General features: G+C 53.9%; 1 protein-coding gene across 2 annotated transcripts in view; it reads left to right on the top strand.

Moving 5' to 3' along the window:
• LOC121285309 (caspase-8-like) overlaps window positions 1-19,119 on the top strand; it is an 83,362-nt gene that overhangs the window by 63,840 nt on the left and 403 nt on the right. The window contains exons 7-11 of one of the 2 annotated variants that reach the window (XM_041201758.1): window positions 9,076-9,144; window positions 11,133-11,179; window positions 12,239-12,347; window positions 12,470-13,064; window positions 19,106-19,119. The exon at window positions 19,106-19,119 is cut by the window's right edge and continues 403 nt beyond it. In XM_041201758.1, the coding sequence (XP_041057692.1) occupies window positions 9,076-9,144; window positions 11,133-11,179; window positions 12,239-12,347; window positions 12,470-13,064; window positions 19,106-19,119 (834 nt within the window). The remainder of the gene's footprint in view (window positions 1-9,075; window positions 9,145-11,132; window positions 11,180-12,238; window positions 12,348-12,469; window positions 13,065-19,105) is intronic. The other variant, XM_041201759.1, reaches the window with a different exon arrangement.

The raw sequence follows: 19,119 nt of genomic DNA, 5'->3' as shown, positions 1-19,119 counted from the left end.
TGTGTGTTGTGTTTGAGAGCGTGTGTGTGTGTGTTGTGTTTGAGAGCGTGTGTGTGTGTGTGTTGTGTTTGAGAGCGTGTGTGTGTGTGTGTTGTGTTTGAGAGCGTGTGTGTGTGTGTGTTGTGTTTGAGAGCGTGTGTGTGTGTGTGTTGTGTTTGAGAGCGTGTGTGTGTGTGTGTGTTGTGTTTGAGAGCGTGTGTGTGTGTTGTGTTTGAGAGCGTGTGTGTGTGTGTGTTGTGTTTGAGAGCGTGTGTGTGTGTGTTGTGTTTGAGAGGGTGTGTGTGTGTGTGTGTTGTGTTTGAGAGCGTGTGTGTGTGTGTTGTGTTTGAGAGCGTGTGTGTGTGTGTGTGTTGTGTTTGAGAGCGTGTGTGTGTGTTGTGTTTGAGAGCGTGTGTGTGTGTTGTGTTTGAGAGCGTGTGTGTGTGTTGTGTTTGAGAGCGTGTGTGTGTGTGTGTTGTGTTTGAGAGCGTGTGTGTGTGTGTGTTGTGTTTGAGAGCGTGTGTGTGTGTGTGTGTTGTGTTTGAGAGCGTGTGTGTGTGTGTGTTGTGTTTGAGAGCGTGTGTGTGTGTTGTGTTTGAGAGCGTGTGTGTGTGTGTGTGTTGTGTTTGAGAGCGTGTGTGTGTGTGTGTGTTGTGTTTGAGAGCGTGTGTGTGTGTGTGTGTTGTGTTTGAGAGCGTGTGTGTGTGTGTGTGTGTTGTGTTTGAGAGCGTGTGTGTGTGTGTGTGTTGTGTTTGAGAGCGTGTGTGTGTGTGTTGTGTTTGAGAGCGTGTGTGTGTGTTGTGTTTGAGAGCGTGTGTGTGTGTGTGTTGTGTTTGAGAGCGTGCGTGTGTGTGTGTGTTGTGTTTGAGAGCGTGCGTGTGTGTGTGTGTGTGTGTGTGTGTGTGTGTGTGTGTGTGTGTGTGTGTGTGTTGTGTTTGAGAGCGTGTGTGTGTGTGTGTGTGTTGTGTTTGAGAGCGTGTTTGTGTGTTTGTGTTGTGTTTGAGAGCGTGTTTGTGTGTGTGTGTTGTGTTTGAGAGCGTGTTTGTGTGTGTGTGTTGTGTTTGAGAGCGTGTTTGTGTGTGTGTGTTGTGTTTGAGAGCGTGTTTGTGTGTGTGTGTTGTGTTTGAGAGCGTGTTTGTGTGTGTGTGTTGTGTTTGAGAGCGTGTTTGTGTGTGTGTGTTGTGTTTGAGAGCGTGTTTGTGTGTGTGTGTTGTGTTTGAGAGCGTGTTTGTGTGTGTGTGTTGTGTTTGAGAGCGTGTTTGTGTGTGTGTGTGTTGTGTTTGAGAGCGTGTTTGTGTGTGTGTTGTGTTTGAGAGCGTGTTTGTGTGTGTGTGTGTTGTGTTTGAGAGCGTGTGTGTGTGTGTTGTGTTTGAGAGCGTGTGTGTGTGTGTGTGTGTGTGTGTGTGTGTTGTGTGGTGTTTGAGAGCGTGTGTGTGTGTGTGTGTTGTGTGGTGTTTGAGAGGGTGTGTGTGTTGTGTTTGAGAGGGTGTGTGTGTTGTGTTTGAGAGGGTGTGTGTGTTGTGTTTGAGAGGGTGTGTGTGTTGTGTTTGAGAGGGTGTGTGTGTTGTGTTTGAGAGCGTGTGTGTGTTGTGTTTGAGAGGGTGTGTGTGTTGTGTTTGAGAGCGTGTGTGTGTGTGTGTGTGTGTGTGTGTGTGTGGTGTTTGAGAGCGTGTGTGTGTGTGTTGTGTGGTGTTTGAGAGCGTGTGTGTGTGTGTTGTGTGGTGTTTGAGAGCGTGTGTGTGTGTGTGTTGTGTTTGAGAGCGTGTGTTGTGTGGTGTTTGAGAGCGTGTGTGTGTTGTGTTTGAGAGCGTGTGTGTGTGTGTGTTGTGTTTGAGAGCGTGTGTGTGTGTGTTGTGTGGTGTTTGAGAGCGTGTGTGTGTGTGTGTTGTGTTTGAGATCGTGTGTGTGTGTTGTGTTTGAGAGCGTGTGTGTGTGTGTGTTGTGTTTGAGAGCGTGTGTGTGTGTGTTGTGTGGTGTTTGAGAGCGTGTGTGTGTTGTGTTTGAGAGCGTGTGTGTGTTGTGTTTGAGAGCGTGTGTGTGTTGTGTTTGAGAGCGTGTGTGTGTTGTGTTTGAGAGCGTGTGTGTGTGTGTGTTGTGTTTGAGAGCGTGTGTGTGTGTGTGTTGTGTTTGAGAGCGTGTGTGTGTGTGTGTTGTGTTTGAGAGCGTGTGTGTGTGTGTGTTGTGTTTGAGAGCGTGTGTGTGTGTGTGTTGTGTTTGAGAGCGTGTGTGTGTGTGTGTTGTGTTTGAGAGCGTGTGTGTGTGTGTGTTGTGTTTGAGAGCGTGTGTGTTGTGTGGTGTTTGAGAGCGTGTGTGTGTGTGTGTGTTGTGTGGTGTTTGAGAGGGTGTGTGTGTTGTGTTTGAGAGGGTGTGTGTGTTGTGTTTGAGAGGGTGTGTGTGTTGTGTTTGAGAGCGTGTGTGTGTGTGTGTGTGTTGTGTTTGAGAGCGTGTGTGTGTGTGTGTGTGTGTGGTGTTTGAGAGCGTGTGTGTGTGTGTTGTGTGGTGTTTGAGAGCGTGTGTGTGTGTGTTGTGTGGTGTTTGAGAGCGTGTGTGTGTGTGTTGTGTGGTGTTTGAGAGCGTGTGTGTGTGTGTGTTGTGTTTGAGAGCGTGTGTTGTGTGGTGTTTGAGAGCGTGTGTGTGTTGTGTTTGAGAGCGTGTGTGTGTGTGTGTTGTGTTTGAGAGCGTGTGTGTGTGTGTTGTGTGGTGTTTGAGAGCGTGTGTGTGTGTGTGTTGTGTTTGAGATCGTGTGTGTGTGTTGTGTTTGAGAGCGTGTGTGTGTGTGTGTTGTGTTTGAGAGCGTGTGTGTGTGTGTTGTGTGGTGTTTGAGAGCGTGTGTGTGTTGTGTTTGAGAGCGTGTGTGTGTTGTGTTTGAGAGCGTGTGTGTGTGTGTGTTGTGTTTGAGAGCGTGCGTGTGTGTGTGTTGTGTTTGAGAGCGTGTGTGTGTGTGTGTTGTGTTTGAGAGCGTGTGTGTGTGTGTGTTGTGTTTGAGAGCGTGTGTGTGTGTGTTGTGTTTGAGAGCGTGTGTGTGTGTGTGTGTTGTGTTTGAGAGCGTGTGTGTGTGTGTTGTGTTTGAGAGCGTGTGTGTGTGTTGTGTTTGAGAGCGTGTGTGTGTGTGTGTTGTGTTTGAGAGCGTGCGTGTGTGTGTGTGTTGTGTTTGAGAGCGTGCGTGTGTGTGTGTGTGTGTGTGTGTGTGTGTTGTGTTTGAGAGCGTGTGTGTGTGTGTGTGTGTGTGTGTGTGTGTGTGTGTGTGTGTGTGTGTGTGTGTTGTGTTTGAGAGCGTGTGTGTGTGTGTGTGTTGTGTTTGAGAGCGTGTTTGTGTGTTTGTGTTGTGTTTGAGAGCGTGTTTGTGTGTGTGTGTTGTGTTTGAGAGCGTGTTTGTGTGTGTGTGTTGTGTTTGAGAGCGTGTTTGTGTGTGTGTGTTGTGTTTGAGAGCGTGTTTGTGTGTGTGTGTTGTGTTTGAGAGCGTGTTTGTGTGTGTGTGTTGTGTTTGAGAGCGTGTTTGTGTGTGTGTGTTGTGTTTGAGAGCGTGTTTGTGTGTGTGTGTGTTGTGTTTGAGAGCGTGTTTGTGTGTGTGTTGTGTTTGAGAGCGTGTTTGTGTGTGTGTGTGTTGTGTTTGAGAGCGTGTGTGTGTGTGTTGTGTTTGAGAGCGTGTGTGTGTGTGTGTGTGTGTGTGTGTGTGTTGTTTGAGAGCGTGTGTGTGTGTGTGTGTGTGTGTGTGTGTGTGTGTTGTTTGAGAGCGTGTGTGTGTGTGTGTGTGTTGTGTTTGAGAGCGTGTGTGTGTGTGTGTGTGTGTTGTGTTTGAGAGCGTGTGTGTGTGTGTGTGTTGTGTTTGAGAGCGTGTGTGTGTGTGTGTTGTGTTTGAGAGCGTGTGTGTGTGTGTTGTGTTTGAGAGCGTGTGTGTGTGTGTTGTGTTTGAGAGCGTGTGTGTGTGTGTGTTGTGTTTGAGAGCGTGTGTGTGTGTGTGTTGTGTTTGAGAGCGTGTGTGTGTGTGTGTTGTGTTTGAGAGCGTGTGTGTGTGTGTGTTGTGTTTGAGAGCGTGTGTGTGTGTGTGTTGTGTTTGAGAGCGTGTGTGTGTGTGTGTTGTGTTTGAGAGCGTGTGTGTGTGTGTGTGTTGTGTTTGAGAGCGTGTGTGTGTGTGTTGTGTTTGAGAGCGTGTGTGTGTGTGTTGTGTTTTGAGAGCGTGTGTGTGTGTGTGTTGTGTTTGAGAGCGTGTGTGTGTGTGTGTTGTGTTTGAGAGCGTGTGTGTGTGTGTGTTGTGTTTGAGAGCGTGTGTGTGTGTGTGTTGTGTTTGAGAGCGTGTGTGTGTGTGTGTGTTGTGTTTGAGAGCGTGTGTGTGTGTTGTGTTTGAGAGCGTGTGTGTGTGTGTGTTGTGTTTGAGAGCGTGTGTGTGTGTGTTGTGTTTGAGAGGGTGTGTGTGTGTGTGTTGTGTTTGAGAGGGTGTGTGTGTGTGTGTTGTGTTTGAGAGCGTGTGTGTGTGTGTGTGTTGTGTTTGAGAGCGTGTGTGTGTGTGTGTTGTGTTTGAGAGCGTGTGTGTGTGTGTGTTGTGTTTGAGAGCGTGTGTGTGTGTGTGTTGTGTTTGAGAGCGTGTGTGTGTGTGTGTGTTGTGTTTGAGAGCGTGTGTGTGTGTGTTGTGTTTGAGAGCGTGTGTGTGTGTGTTGTGTTTGAGAGCGTGTGTGTGTGTGTGTTGTGTTTGAGAGCGTGTGTGTGTGTGTGTTGTGTTTGAGAGCGTGTGTGTGTGTGTGTTGTGTTTGAGAGCGTGTGTGTGTGTGTGTTGTGTTTGAGAGCGTGTGTGTGTGTGTGTGTTGTGTTTGAGAGCGTGTGTGTGTGTTGTGTTTGAGAGCGTGTGTGTGTGTGTGTTGTGTTTGAGAGCGTGTGTGTGTGTGTTGTGTTTGAGAGGGTGTGTGTGTGTGTGTTGTGTTTGAGAGCGTGTGTGTGTGTGTTGTGTTTGAGAGCGTGTGTGTGTGTGTGTGTTGTGTTTGAGAGCGTGTGTGTGTGTTGTGTTTGAGAGCGTGTGTGTGTGTTGTGTTTGAGAGCGTGTGTGTGTGTGTGTTGTGTTTGAGAGCGTGTGTGTGTGTGTGTTGTGTTTGAGAGCGTGTGTGTGTGTGTGTTGTGTTTGAGAGCGTGTGTGTGTGTGTGTTGTGTTTGAGAGCGTGTGTGTGTGTTGTGTTTGAGAGCGTGTGTGTGTGTGTGTGTTGTGTTTGAGAGCGTGTGTGTGTGTGTGTGTTGTGTTTGAGAGCGTGTGTGTGTGTGTGTGTTGTGTTTGAGAGCGTGTGTGTGTGTGTGTGTGTTGTGTTTGAGAGCGTGTGTGTGTGTGTGTGTTGTGTTTGAGAGCGTGTGTGTGTGTGTTGTGTTTGAGAGCGTGTGTGTGTGTTGTGTTTGAGAGCGTGTGTGTGTGTGTGTTGTGTTTGAGAGCGTGCGTGTGTGTGTGTGTTGTGTTTGAGAGCGTGCGTGTGTGTGTGTGTGTGTGTGTGTGTTGTGTTTGAGAGCGTGTGTGTGTGTGTGTGTGTGTGTGTGTGTGTGTGTGTGTGTGTGTGTTGTGTTTGAGAGCGTGTGTGTGTGTGTGTGTGTTGTGTTTGAGAGCGTGTTTGTGTGTTTGTGTTGTGTTTGAGAGCGTGTTTGTGTGTGTGTGTTGTGTTTGAGAGCGTGTTTGTGTGTGTGTGTTGTGTTTGAGAGCGTGTTTGTGTGTGTGTGTTGTGTTTGAGAGCGTGTTTGTGTGTGTGTGTTGTGTTTGAGAGCGTGTTTGTGTGTGTGTGTTGTGTTTGAGAGCGTGTTTGTGTGTGTGTGTTGTGTTTGAGAGCGTGTTTGTGTGTGTGTGTTGTGTTTGAGAGCGTGTTTGTGTGTGTGTGTTGTGTTTGAGAGCGTGTTTGTGTGTGTGTGTTGTGTTTGAGAGCGTGTTTGTGTGTGTGTGTGTTGTGTTTGAGAGCGTGTTTGTGTGTGTGTGTTGTGTTTGAGAGCGTGTTTGTGTGTGTGTGTGTTGTGTTTGAGAGCGTGTGTGTGTGTGTTGTGTTTGAGAGCGTGTGTGTGTGTGTGTGTGTGTGTGTGTGTGTTGTTTGAGAGCGTGTGTGTGTGTGTGTGTGTGTGTGTGTGTGTGTGTGTGTTGTTTGAGAGCGTGTGTGTGTGTGTGTGTTGTGTTTGAGAGCGTGTGTGTGTGTGTGTGTGTTGTGTTTGAGAGCGTGTGTGTGTGTGTGTGTTGTGTTTGAGAGCGTGTGTGTGTGTGTGTTGTGTTTGAGAGCGTGTGTGTGTGTGTTGTGTTTGAGAGCGTGTGTGTGTGTGTGTTGTGTTTGAGAGCGTGTGTGTGTGTGTTGTGTTTGAGAGCGTGTGTGTGTGTGTGTTGTGTTTGAGAGCGTGTGTGTGTGTGTGTTGTGTTTGAGAGCGTGTGTGTGTGTGTGTTGTGTTTGAGAGCGTGTGTGTGTGTGTGTGTTGTGTTTGAGAGCGTGTGTGTGTGTGTGTTGTGTTTGAGAGCGTGTGTGTGTGTGTGTTGTGTTTGAGAGCGTGTGTGTGTGTTGTGTGGTGTTTGAGAGCGTGTGTGTGTGTGTGTTGTGTTTGAGAGCGTGTGTGTGTGTGTGTTGTGTTTGAGAGCGTGTGTGTGTGTGTGTGTTGTGTTTGAGAGCGTGTGTGTGTGTGTTGTGTTTGAGAGCGTGTGTGTGTGTGTTGTGTTTGAGAGCGTGTGTGTGTGTGTGTTGTGTTTGAGAGCGTGTGTGTGTGTGTGTTGTGTTTGAGAGCGTGTGTGTGTGTGTGTTGTGTTTGAGAGCGTGTGTGTGTGTGTGTGTTGTGTTTGAGAGCGTGTGTGTGTGTTGTGTTTGAGAGCGTGTGTGTGTGTGTGTTGTGTTTGAGAGCGTGTGTGTGTGTGTTGTGTTTGAGAGGGTGTGTGTGTGTGTGTTGTGTTTGAGAGGGTGTGTGTGTGTGTGTTGTGTTTGAGAGCGTGTGTGTGTGTGTGTGTTGTGTTTGAGAGCGTGTGTGTGTGTTGTGTTTGAGAGCGTGTGTGTGTGTGTGTTGTGTTTGAGAGCGTGTGTGTGTGTGTGTTGTGTTTGAGAGCGTGTGTGTGTGTGTGTGTTGTGTTTGAGAGCGTGTGTGTGTGTGTGTTGTGTTTGAGAGCGTGTGTGTGTGTTGTGTTTGAGAGCGTGTGTGTGTGTGTGTGTTGTGTTTGAGAGCGTGTGTGTGTGTGTGTGTTGTGTTTGAGAGCGTGTGTGTGTGTGTGTGTTGTGTTTGAGAGCGTGTGTGTGTGTGTGTGTGTTGTGTTTGAGAGCGTGTGTGTGTGTGTGTGTTGTGTTTGAGAGCGTGTGTGTGTGTGTGTGTTGTGTTTGAGAGCGTGTGTGTGTGTGTGTTGTGTTTGAGAGCGTGTGTGTGTGTGTGTGTTGTGTTTGAGAGCGTGTGTGTGTGTGTGTGTTGTGTTTGAGAGCGTGTGTGTGTGTGTGTGTTGTGTTTGAGAGCGTGTGTGTGTGTGTGTGTTGTGTTTGAGAGCGCGTGTGTGTGTGTGTGTTGTGTTTGAGAGCGCGTGTGTGTGTGTGTGTTGTGTTTGAGAGCGTGTGTGTGTGTGTGTGTGTGTGTTGTGTTTGAGATCATGTGTGTGTGTGTGTGTTGTGTTTGAGAGCATGTGTGTGTGTGTGTGTTGTGTTTGAGAGCGTGTGTGTGTGTGTGTGTTGTGTTTGAGAGCGTGTGTGTGTGTGTTGTGTTTGAGAGCGTGTGTGTGTGTTGTGTTTGAGAGCGTGTGTGTGTGTTGTGTTTGAGAGCGTGTGTGTGTGTGTGTGTTGTGTTTGAGAGCGTGTGTGTGTGTGTGTGTTGTGTTTGAGAGCGTGTGTGTGTGTGATGTGTTTGAGAGCGTGTGTGTGTGTGTGTTGTGTTTGAGAGCGTGTGTGTGTGTGTGTTGTGTTTGAGAGCGTGTGTGTGTGTGTGTTGTGTTTGAGAGCGTGTGTGTGTGTGTGTTGTGTTTGAGAGCGTGTGTGTGTGTGTGTTGTGTTTGAGAGCGTGTGTGTGTGTGTTGTGTTTGAGAGCGTGTGTGTGTGTGTTGTGTTTGAGAGCGTGTGTGTGTGTGTTGTGTTTGAGAGCGTGTGTGTGTGTGTTGTGTTTGAGAGCGTGTGTGTGTGTGTGTGTGTTGTGTTTGAGAGCGTGTGTGTGTGTGTGTGTGTTGTGTTTGAGAGCGTGTGTGTGTGTGTGTGTGTTGTGTTTGAGAGCGTGTGTGTGTGTGTGTGTGTGTGTGTGTTGTGTTTGAGAGCGTGTGTGTGTGTGTGTTGTGTTTGAGAGCATGTGTGTGTGTGTGTGTGTTGTGTTTGAGAGCGTGTGTGTGTGTGTGTGTGTTGTGTTTGAGAGCGTGTGTGTGTGTGTGTGTGTTGTGTTTGAGAGCGTGTGTGTGTGTGTGTGTGTGTGTGTTGTGTTTGAGAGCGTGTGTGTGTGTGTGTGTGTGTGTTGTGTTTGAGAGCGTGTGTGTGTGTGTTGTGTTTGAGCGTGTTTGTGTGTGTGTGTTGTGTTTGAGAGCGTGTGTGTGTGTGTGTGTGTTGTGTTTGAGAGCGTGTGTGTGTGTGTGTGTGTTGTGTTTGAGAGCGTGTGTGTGTGTGTTGTGTTTGAGCGTGTTTGTGTGTGTGTGTTGTGTTTGAGAGCGTGTGTGTGTGTGTGTGTGTGTTGTGTTTGAGAGCGTGTGTGTGTGTTGTGTTTGAGAGCGTGTGTGTGTGTTGTGTTTGAGAGCGTGTGTGTGTGTGTGTGTTGTGTTTGAGAGCGTGTGTGTGTGTGTGTGTGTGTGTGTGTGTGTTGTGTTTGAGAGCGTGTGTGTGTGTGTGTGTGTTGTGTTTGAGAGCGTGTGTGTGTGTGTGTGTGTGTGTGTGTGTTGTGTTTGAGAGCGTGTGTGTGTGTGTGTGTGTTTTGTTTGAGAGCGTGTGTGTGTGTGTGTGTGTTGTGTTTGAGAGCGTGTGTGTGTGTGTGTGTGTGTTGTGTTGTGTTCGTGGCTTGGCTTTGTTGCCCCTTGTATGATTAGCCAATTCACTACACCTTGAGGTAACTGAGATGCAGTGGAAGTTGTCCTGACCCCTACCCCAGTACCTGAAAGTGACAGGCCGGGTCTGCAAACTCCACCTCTCGATTACCGTCTGTTTTCTGTTCATATTTCAGTCCCAACGGACCGGCAGATTCCCATCCAGGATGGCAGTGTCAGTCACACAGTGTGTTGCAAGAGTCAAGGTAACCAACCTCACCTGCAGAAGGGAGGGAGAGCAGGGGAAGAGAGAGGAGGAACAGAGAGATGGTGGGCATGAGGAGGGTGGAGGAAAGCAAGCAAGAGGCAGGAGGTGAAGGCAAGATTTAATGAAAGAAAGCAGAGAGGAGATGGAGCAGGAGTGTGTGAGTGCTGCAGACGGGAAAGGAGAAAGAAAGATGTAAGGAAGGCTGAGGGATGGAGAGAGACATGCAGACGGAGAGCGGGAGATGAATTGGAAAGGAATGAATGCAACTCCTGTTTTCTGGAAATCACCCTGAGTGACAAGCCCTCAAAATACAGACTGGTCCTGGCTGTGCAGGAGTTATTTGACAGATTGATGAGAGCTAATTGAGATGGCCAATGTCTGATTAGCCAGAGGCAGCTTGGATTCAGGAGGGTAGGTTAGCTCTGGCCTGTGTAGTGGGGTAAGGAGTTCAGGTGCCAGAGGTAGTATTAGTTGGGTTTAGATACATTGCCGTGTAACAGACTGGTTGATCGGGCACAGGCCCCTGGGATAGAAGACACAACATTTACTGTAAATTCTCGTGTTAAAGTCGGATTTCTAAGACTAAATTTTTAGCCAAAGAGTAGGGGGGGTCGGCTTTTGCATGAGTAATATTTCTGTGGGGTTGAAATCCACCCTCCCCCATCGCCCCGCTACCACAGAGTTTCCGGGGACTGTTCCTGCCATCCCCGCCCTCCGAAAGTAGCCAAAAAAGTATTTTAATCACGTGTTGACATGTGAACAATGGTGTGCTGTTCTCTGATCCTATCAGTGATATCAATGTGCCAGGGTGAGCTTGACTTCAGTGGGTGGCAAGTGCAAAGATGTTGGAGTATTTGTCTAAAAGTTGGGGGTCAACTTGTTCTCGAGATCAAGCATTACTCTAATACAGACAGTATCTGATTGAACAGCTTGAAATGAGAGCAATGTAGATTCACTAGGTTGTTACCAAGGCTCTAAGAGTCAGATTGTGAGGAGAGATGACATAAGCTGAGTCTGTATTCCTGCCTGGAATGTGGAAGGCCAGCGGATGATTTGATTGGGGCTTTTGGAATTTTGAAATGAATGGGCGGGATGGGGGGAGAGGTGTTATCTAGAAATTCCTCACTGCTACCATAAAATCAAAGCAAAATACTGAGGGGGCTGGAAACCTGAAATGAATAATGGAAAATGCTGGAAAAACTCAGCTGGTCTGGCAGCATCTGAGGAGAGAGAAACAGAGTTAACGTTTTGAGTCCGTATGATGATTCTTCAGAGCTAAAGAGAAGTGGTCATTTCTACTTCCCTCAAGGTCTGAAGAAGGGTCACACGGACTCGAAAGGTTAACTCTGTGTGTCTCTCTCCTCAGATCCTGCCAGACCAGCTGAGTTTTTCCAGCATTTTCTGTTATTCGTTTTGTTTTCCTGCTGTTGGTTGAGTCTAGGACAAAGGAACAGAACCTTTAAAATCAGGTCCAGGTCAGTCAACTTAGGAATAATTTCTTCCCAGGTAGGGTGGTGGATGTGTGTAAAGACTCTTCTACAGAAAGCGACAGGTGCTGGGTGGGGGGGAGGGGGGGCTCAGTGATTAACTTTACCTCTGTGTTTGATAGCTTGTTGATGGCCAAGGACATTAAAGCAGGCGGATGGAGTTAAAGGTGTGGCCACGATCTCATTAAATGATGGAACAGGCCCCAGGAGCTGAGTGGCCAGTTTCAGTGCAGGTCGAACGTAGCTTTCGCGCACTTAAGAGGCAGAGTTTAAAATCGCCAAACGAAATGAGGGAGTTTTTAGATGCCGGGATCCTGGGTGGCATTTTTCATGCTTACCAGTTTGAACTGCCACCTCCAAGGATTTGTATCTGTGACCCCCCCTCGGATCTCCCTGCCCCCTTTCAAATTGTACCATTTGGTTCATGTCGTAGTGTTGTGAGTCCAGTCGGAAATGCTGCATTTACTGATAATCTGCCTGTTTCTTTTTTTTAACGCAGATATGAAGGAACAAGATGGCAACTCTTTCCACAGTCAGAACATTGAGGTGAGCTCTGAGCTCCAGACGGGAGCGATTCACTCACCCCCACCCCCCCCCACCCAACCCAGTCTCCTCTTTTCTGTTTAGTTTCTCCTTTTCACTGTTTTCATCAGGTTTTGATCATTAAAAATGCGGATGGAATGTTAACCTTTATTTGAAGGGGGCTGGATTACAACGGAGGGGACGTTATGCGATGTTGGTTATACTGAGCTCCTATTAGAGCAGATAGTGTGGAGTGACCGTGTTCGGTTCTGGGCCCTGTACCTCAGGAAGGATGTATTGGCCTGGGGTGGGGAGGTGGCAGAGCAGATTCACCGGTCTGTTACTGGGGCTAAAAGGGTTAAGTGATGAGGAAGGGTTGCACAGGCTGGGTTTGCATTCCCTCGAGGGTGTAAAATTAGGAGGTAATGAGGTAAAGCAAGTTGTTGTTGTGTTCCACACTCTCTCTCTCTCTCTCTCTCTCTCTCTCTCCCACCCCCCCCCCCCCCCACCTTGCTGTCTCTCCCTGTGTGTCTCACCCTCTCTCCTCCCCGTGTGTACCCCTCTCTCTTCTCCCCACTGCACATGGTCCCTGTGCCCCGCTTCCCCCCACTGGGGTGTCTAAGATGACTAAAGAAGTCGGTAGGTTGGATAGAGAGAAGCTGTTTCCTCTGGCAGGGGTGGGGGGTGGGGGGGTTGGGTGGGGGCGTGGGGGCGTGGGTTGGGGGTGGGTGTGGGGTGGGATGTGAGGGGGGGGAGGTGTGGGGTGGGATGTGAGGGGGTGGGATGTGTGGGGGGGTGGGTGTGGAGTGGGGGGGGTTGGAGAGGGGCGCCGATGTCAGGAAGCACTTCTTCGCGCAAAGGGGAATGGAAATCTGGAACTCTCCCCACCCCCGCCCCGAAAAGCCGCCGAGGCTGGAGGGTCAAATTGGAAATGTCAAAACCGGGAGGTTGGTGGATTGTTGTTGGGTAAGAGTATGGAGCCCAGGCACTTTGGGTGCGTGACCGATGAAGGACGGTATTGGGAAGACTGGATGCGGTCAGTAACGTTCCATGCTGTATCTCACACCCTCTTCTTTGTGACAGAGTCTGAGCAGGTACAAAATGGAGAGCAACCCGAGAGGCTACTGCGTCATAATTAATAACCACACCTTCGCAAAGATGGCGGAACGCCGAGGATCGCACGTGGATGCAGGTAATTACCGCGGTCGCTGCCCTGCCCCTGGTTTGGTGGCCCTGGCTCCGGGGTAAGCGATGCCCGAACTTGTGCCTCTATCGACCCTGTTTTGTGTTTTGTCCCCCCCCCACCCCCACCAGATCGGCTCATTAGGATCTTCAGGTGGCTTGGGTTTGACGTGGATCCTCAGGAGAATCTCACAGCTGCTGGGATGCAAGGCCTGATGAACAAGTACCAGGCGATGGATCACACGCTGCGTGATTGCTTCGTCTGCTGCATCCTGACCCACGGTGAGAAGGGTGTGATGTGCGGCACAGATGGTCAGCACGTCGCTATTTCCGAGATCACCTCCTTCTTCACGGGCAGGCAGTGCCCGACCCTTCGAGAGAAACCCAAGCTCTTCTTTATTCAGGCATGCCAGGGCACCAAGAAACAGGACAGCGTCGGGGTCGAGCTCAGCGGTGTCGGGGTCGAGCCCAGCGGTGTCGGGGTCGAGCCCAGCGGTGTCGGGGTCGAGCCCAGCGGTGTCGGGGTCAAGCACAGCAGCGTTGAGACCGAGCCCAGCAGCACCACGCTGGAGCAGGATGCTGTAAGCACCAATGCCACCATCCCCGACGAGGCGGATTTTCTCCTGGGCATGGCGACAGTGGAGGGATACGTCTCGTTCCGGCACATTCAGCAGGGCACCTGGTATATCCAATCACTCTGCGAGAACCTGGAGAAATACAGCGCCAGGTACTGACCCTGCCCCCCAACCCCCCCCCACCTCCAGGAGAGAGGAAACTGGGCACAGGGGAAGCATGTGGAGGAGAGAGAGAGCGGGACCCACGGGGAAGGAGGGAGAGCGGGACCCACGGGGGAGGAGGGAGAGCGAGAGCGGGACCCACGGGGGAGGAGAGAGAGCGAGAGCGGGACCCACGGGGGAGGAGAGAGAGCGAGAGCGGGACCCACGGGGGAGGAGAGAGAGCGAGAGCGGGACCCACGGGGGAGGAGAGAGAGCGAGAGCGGGACCCACGGGGGAGGAGAGAGAGCGAGAGCGGGACCCACGGGGGAGGAGAGAGAGCGAGAGCGGGACCCACGGGGGAGGAGAGAGAGCGAGAGCGGGACCCACGGGGGAGGAGAGAGAGCGAGAGCGGGACCCACGGGGGAGGAGAGAGAGCGAGAGCGGGACCCACGGGGGAGGAGAGAGAGCGAGAGCGGGACCCACGGGGGAGGAGAGAGAGCGAGAGCGGGACCCACGGGGGAGGAGAGAGAGCGAGAGCGAGAGCGGGACCCACGGGGGAGGAGAGAGAGCGAGAGCGGGACCCACGGGGGAGGAGAGAGAGCGAGAGCGGGACCCACGGGGGAGGAGAGAGAGCGAGAGCGGGACCCACGGGGGAGGAGAGAGAGTGAGAGAGAGAGCGGGACCCACGGGGGAGGAGAGAGAGTGAGAGCGAGAGCGGGACCCACGGGGGAGGAGAGAGAGCGAGAGAGAGAGCGGGACCCACGGGGGAGGAGAGAGAGCGAGAGAGAGAGCGGGACCCACGGGGGAGGAGAGAGAGCGAGAGCGGGACCCACGGGGAGGAGAGAGAGTGAGAGAGAGAGCGGGACCCACGGGGGAGGAGAGAGAGCGAGAGAGAGAGCGGGACCCACGGGGGAGGAGAGAGAGCGAGAGAGAGAGCGGGACCCACGGGGGAGGAGAGAGAGCGAGAGAGAGAGCGGGACCCACGGGGGAGGAGAGAGAGCGAGAGAGAGAGCGGGACCCACGGGGGAGGAGAGAGAGCGAGAGCGGGACCCACGGGGGAGGAGAGAGAGCGAGAGAGAGAGCGGGACCCACGGGGGAGGAGAGAGAGCGAGAGAGAGAGCGGGACCCACGGGGGAGGAGAGAGAGCGAGAGAGAGAGCGGGACCCACGGGGGAGGAGAGAGAGCGAGAGAGAGAGCGGGACCCACGGGGGAGGAGAGAGAGCGAGAGAGAGAGCGGGACCCACGGGGGAGGAGAGAGAGCGAGAGAGAGAGCGGGACCCACGGGGGAGGAGAGAGAGCGAGAGAGAGAGCGGGACCCACGGGGGAGGAGAGAGAGCGAGAGAGAGAGCGGGGACCCACGGGGGAGGAGAGAGAGCGAGAGAGAGAGCGGGACCCACGGGGGAGGAGAGAGAGCGAGAGAGAGAGCGGGACCCACGGGGGAGGAGAGAGAGCGAGAGAGAGAGCGGGACCCACGGGGGAGGAGAGAGAGCGAGAGAGAGAGCGGGACCCACGGGGAGGAGAGAGCGAGAGAGCGAGAGCGGGACCCACGGGGGAGGAGAGAGAGCGAGAGCGGGACCCACGGGGGAGGAGAGAGAGCGAGAGCGGGGACCCACGGGGGAGGAGAGAGAGCGAGAGCGGGACCCACGGGGGAGGAGAGAGAGCGAGAGCGGGACCCACGGGGGAGGAGAGAGAGCGAGAGCGGGACCCACGGGGGAGGAGAGAGAGCGAGAGCGGGACCCACGGGGGAGGAGAGAGAGCGAGAGCGGGACCCACGGGGGAGGAGAGAGAGCGAGAGCGGGGACCCACGGGGGAGGAGAGAGAGCGAGAGCGGGACCCACGGGGAGGAGAGAGAGCGAGAGCGGGACCCACGGGGGAGGAGAGAGAGCGAGAGCGGGACCCACGGGGGAGGAGAGAGAGCGAGAGCGGGACCCACGGGGGAGGAGAGAGAGCGAGAGCGGGACCCACGGGGGAGGAGAGAGAGCGAGAGCGGGACCCACGGGGGAGGAGAGAGAGCGAGAGCGGGACCCACGGGGGAGGAGAGAGAGCGAGAGCGGGACCCACGGGGGAGGAGAGAGAGAGAGAGCGGGACCCACGGGGGGAGGAGAGAGAGAGAGAGCGGGACCCACAGCGGGGAGGAGAGAGAGAGAGAGCGGGACCCACGGGGGAGGAGAGAGAGCGAGAGCGGGACCCACGGGGGAGGAGAGAGAGCGAGAGCGGGACCCACGGGGGAGGAGAGAGAGCGAGAGCGGGACCCACGGGGGAGGAGAGAGAGCGAGAGCGGGACCCACGGGGGGAGGAGAGAGGAGCGAGAGCGGGACCCACGGGGGAGGAGAGAGAGAGAGAGCGAGAGCGGGACCCACGGGGGAGGAGAGAGAGCGAGAGAGAGAGCGGGACCCACGGGGGAGGAGAGAGAGCGAGAGAGAGAGCGGGACCCACGGGGGAGGAGAGAGAGCGAGAGAGAGAGCGGGACCCACGGGGGAGGAGAGAGAGCGAGAGAGAGAGCGGGACCCACGGGGGAGGAGAGAGAGCGAGAGAGAGAGCGGGACCCACGGGGAGGAGAGAGAGCGAGAGAGAGAGCGGGACCCACGGGGAGGAGAGAGAGCGAGAGAGAGAGCGGGACCCACGGGGGAGGAGAGAGAGCGAGAGAGAGAGCGGGACCCACGGGGGAGGAGAGAGAGCGAGAGAGAGAGCGGGACCCACGGGGGAGGAGAGAGAGCGAGAGAGAGAGCGGGACCCACGGGGGAGGAGAGAGAGCGAGAGAGAGAGCGGGACCCACGGGGGAGGAGAGAGAGCGAGAGAGAGAGCGGGACCCACGGGGGAGGAGAGAGAGCGAGAGAGAGAGCGGGACCCACGGGGGAGGAGAGAGAGCGAGAGAGAGAGCGGGACCCACGGGGGAGGAGAGAGAGCGAGAGAGAGAGCGGGACCCACGGGGGAGGAGAGAGAGCGAGAGAGAGAGCGGGACCCACGGGGGAGGAGAGAGAGCGAGAGAGAGAGCGGGACCCACGGGGGAGGAGAGAGAGCGAGAGAGAGAGCGGGACCCACGGGGGAGGAGAAGAGAGCGAGAGAGAGAGCGGGACCCACGGGGGAGGAGAGAGAGCGAGAGAGAGAGCGGGACCCACGGGGGAGGAGAGAGAGCGAGAGAGAGAGCGGGACCCACGGGGGAGGAGAGAGAGCGAGAGAGAGAGCGGGACCCACGGGGGAGGAGAGAGAGCGAGAGAGAGAGCGGGACCCACGGGGAGGAGAGAGAGCGAGAGAGAGAGCGGGACCCACGGGGGAGGAGAGAGAGCGAGAGAGAGAGCGGGACCCACGGGGGAGGAGAGAGAGCGAGAGAGAGAGCGGGACCCACGGGGGAGGAGAGAGAGCGAGAGAGAGAGCGGGACCCACGGGGGAGGAGAGAGAGCGAGAGAGAGAGCGGGACCCACGGGGGAGGAGAGAGAGAGAGAGAGAGAGAGAGAGAGCGGGACCCACGGGGGAGGAGAGAGAGAGAGAGAGGGAGAGAGAGCGGGACCCACGGGGAGGAGAGAGAGGGAGAGAGAGCGGGACCCACGGGGGTGGAGAGAGAGCGGGACCCACGGGGGAGGAGAGAGAGGGAGAGAGAGCGGGACCCACGGGGGAGGAGAGAGAGGGAGAGAGAGCGGGACCCACGGGGGAGGAGAGAGAGGGAGAGAGAGCGGGACCCACGGGGGAGGAGAGAGAGGGAGAGAGAGCGGGACCCACGGGGGAGGAGAGAGAGGGAGAGAGAGCGGGACCCACGGGGGGGAGGAGAGAGAGAGAGCGGGACCCACGGTGGGGGAGGAGAGAGAGAGAGCGGGACCCACGGGGTTAGGAGAGAGAGGGAGAGAGAGCGGGACCCACGGGGGAGGAGAGAGAGGGAGAGAGAGCGGGACCCACGGGGGAGGAGAGAGAGGGAGAGAGAGCGGGACCCACGGGGGAGGAGAGAGGGAGAGAGAGCGGGACCCACGGGGGAGGAGAGAGAGGGAGAGAGAGCGGGACCCACGGGGTTAGGAGAGAGAGAGAGAGAGCGGGACCCACGGGGGAGGAGAGAGAGAGAGAGAGCGGGACCCACGGGGGAGGAGAGAGAGAGAGAGAGCGGGACCCACGGGGTTAGGAGAGAGAGAGAGAGCGGGACCCACGGGGTTAGGAGAGAGAGAGAGAGCGGGACCCACGGGGTTAGGAGAGAGAGCGGGACCCACGGGGTTAGGAGAGAGAGCGGGACCCACGGGGTTAGGAGAGAGAGCGGGACCCACGGGGGGGGGAGGAGAGAGAGAGAGCGGGACCCACGGGGGGGGAGGAGAGAGAGAGAGCGGGACCCACGGGGACTGACAGCAAGATGGGGGGGGAAGAGAGAGTGGGACACAACAACAACTTGCACTTTTAATTTAATGAAACATCCTGAGACGCTTCTCAGGAACGTGATAAAACAAAGTAGGACACCAAGCCACATAAAGTGATATTAGGCCAAATGACCAAAGGCCTGGTCAAGAGGTTAATTGTAAGGAATGTCTTAAGTGAAGGAAGTGAGGTACAGAGGTGGAGAGGTTTAGGGAGGGAATTCCAGAGCTTGGGGGCCGAGGCAACTGAAGGCACAGCCACCAAGGGTGGAGCGATTAAAATTGGGAATGTACAAGAGACCAGGATTAGAGGAGTGCAGGTATCTCGGAGGGTTGTGGGGCTGGAGGAGATTACAGAGGTAGGGAGAGCGAGGACATGGAGGGATTTGAAAACCAGGGTGGGAATTTTAAAATCGAGGTGTTGCTTGACCGGGAGCCACAGTAGGTCAGTGAGTCCCGGGGTGATGGGGCAGTGGGACTTGAGATGGGTTAAGACATGGGCAGCAGAGTTTTGGATGATCTCAACTTTATGGAGGGTAGAATGTGGGAGACCACCTGGGGGGTGTGTTGGAATGGTCGAGTCTAGAGGTAACGAAGGCGTGAATGAGGGTTTCAGCAACAGATGAGCTGAGACAGGGACAAAGTCAGGCGATGTTAGGGAGGTGGAAATAGCCGGTCTTAGTGACAGCACGAATATGAGTTTGGAAGCTCAGCTCAGGATCAAATATGACACCAAACTGACTGGCTTAATCACAGACTGTTTCCAGAGAGAGATGGAGTTGCTATCTAGGGGACGGAGTTCAGAGCGGGGGCCAGGAATAATGTTGTCCGAATAATTAATTGGAGTAAATTTCTGCTCGTCCAGTACTGGATGTCAGATACGCAGTCTGATAATTTAGCAATGGTGCAGGGGTCGAGAGAGGTGGTGGTGAGGTAGAGCTGGGTGTTGTCAGTGTACATGTGAAAACTAACACTCTGCTTTTAGACGATGTCACCGAGGGGCAACATGGAGATGAGAAATAGGAGGGGCCAAGGGTTGATCCTTGGGGGACACCAGAGGTAACAGTGTGGGAGCAGGAAGACAAACCATTGCAAGGGATTCTCTGGCTATGATCAGATAGATAGGAGTGGAAGCAGGTGAGAGCAGTCCCACCCAGCTGGATGACAGTGCAGAGGTGCAGGAGGAGGATGGGGTGGTCACTGTGTCAAAGGCTGCAGACAGGTAGAGAAGGATGAAGGTGGTGGAGGGGGGGAATGTTTACCTTTGTCACAGTCACTCAGGGTGTCATTTGCGACTTTGATAAGAGCTGTCTCGGTTCTGTAGCAGGGACAGAAACCTGGTTGGAGGGATTCCCTGGAAAGCTGGGAACTGATTTGAGAGGCAGCAACATGTTCAAGGACTTTGGAGAGGAAAGGGAGGTTGGAGATTGGACGGTAGAATGTGAGAATAGAGGGGCCAAGGGTTGGTTTTTTGAGAGGAGGGAAGAAAGAGAGACAGAGGGTGGGGCACACAGGGAGAGAGAGAGATGGGAAAGCGAGAGTGGGATATTTGCGGGGAGAGAGAGAGTGGAACATGAAGGGAGTGGGATATGTAGCAGAGACACAGGAAGCAGTGGGGTCTGTAGCTTTGTATCTCTCCCAGCCAGGACTGGCCCTGTTGCACTGGGAGTGGCTGTGATAATCAGACTGAGTGTAACCAACACTTCTTTATTCCTTTCCAGTGAGGACCTGCTGA

This window comes from Carcharodon carcharias, chromosome 12, assembly GCF_017639515.1.
Source record: "Carcharodon carcharias isolate sCarCar2 chromosome 12, sCarCar2.pri, whole genome shotgun sequence".
In the NCBI taxonomy this organism is placed as follows: Eukaryota; Metazoa; Chordata; class Chondrichthyes; order Lamniformes; family Lamnidae; genus Carcharodon; species Carcharodon carcharias.
The sequence above is the reverse complement of the archived record's forward strand: the minus strand, read 5'-3'. Positions and strand labels throughout refer to the sequence as shown.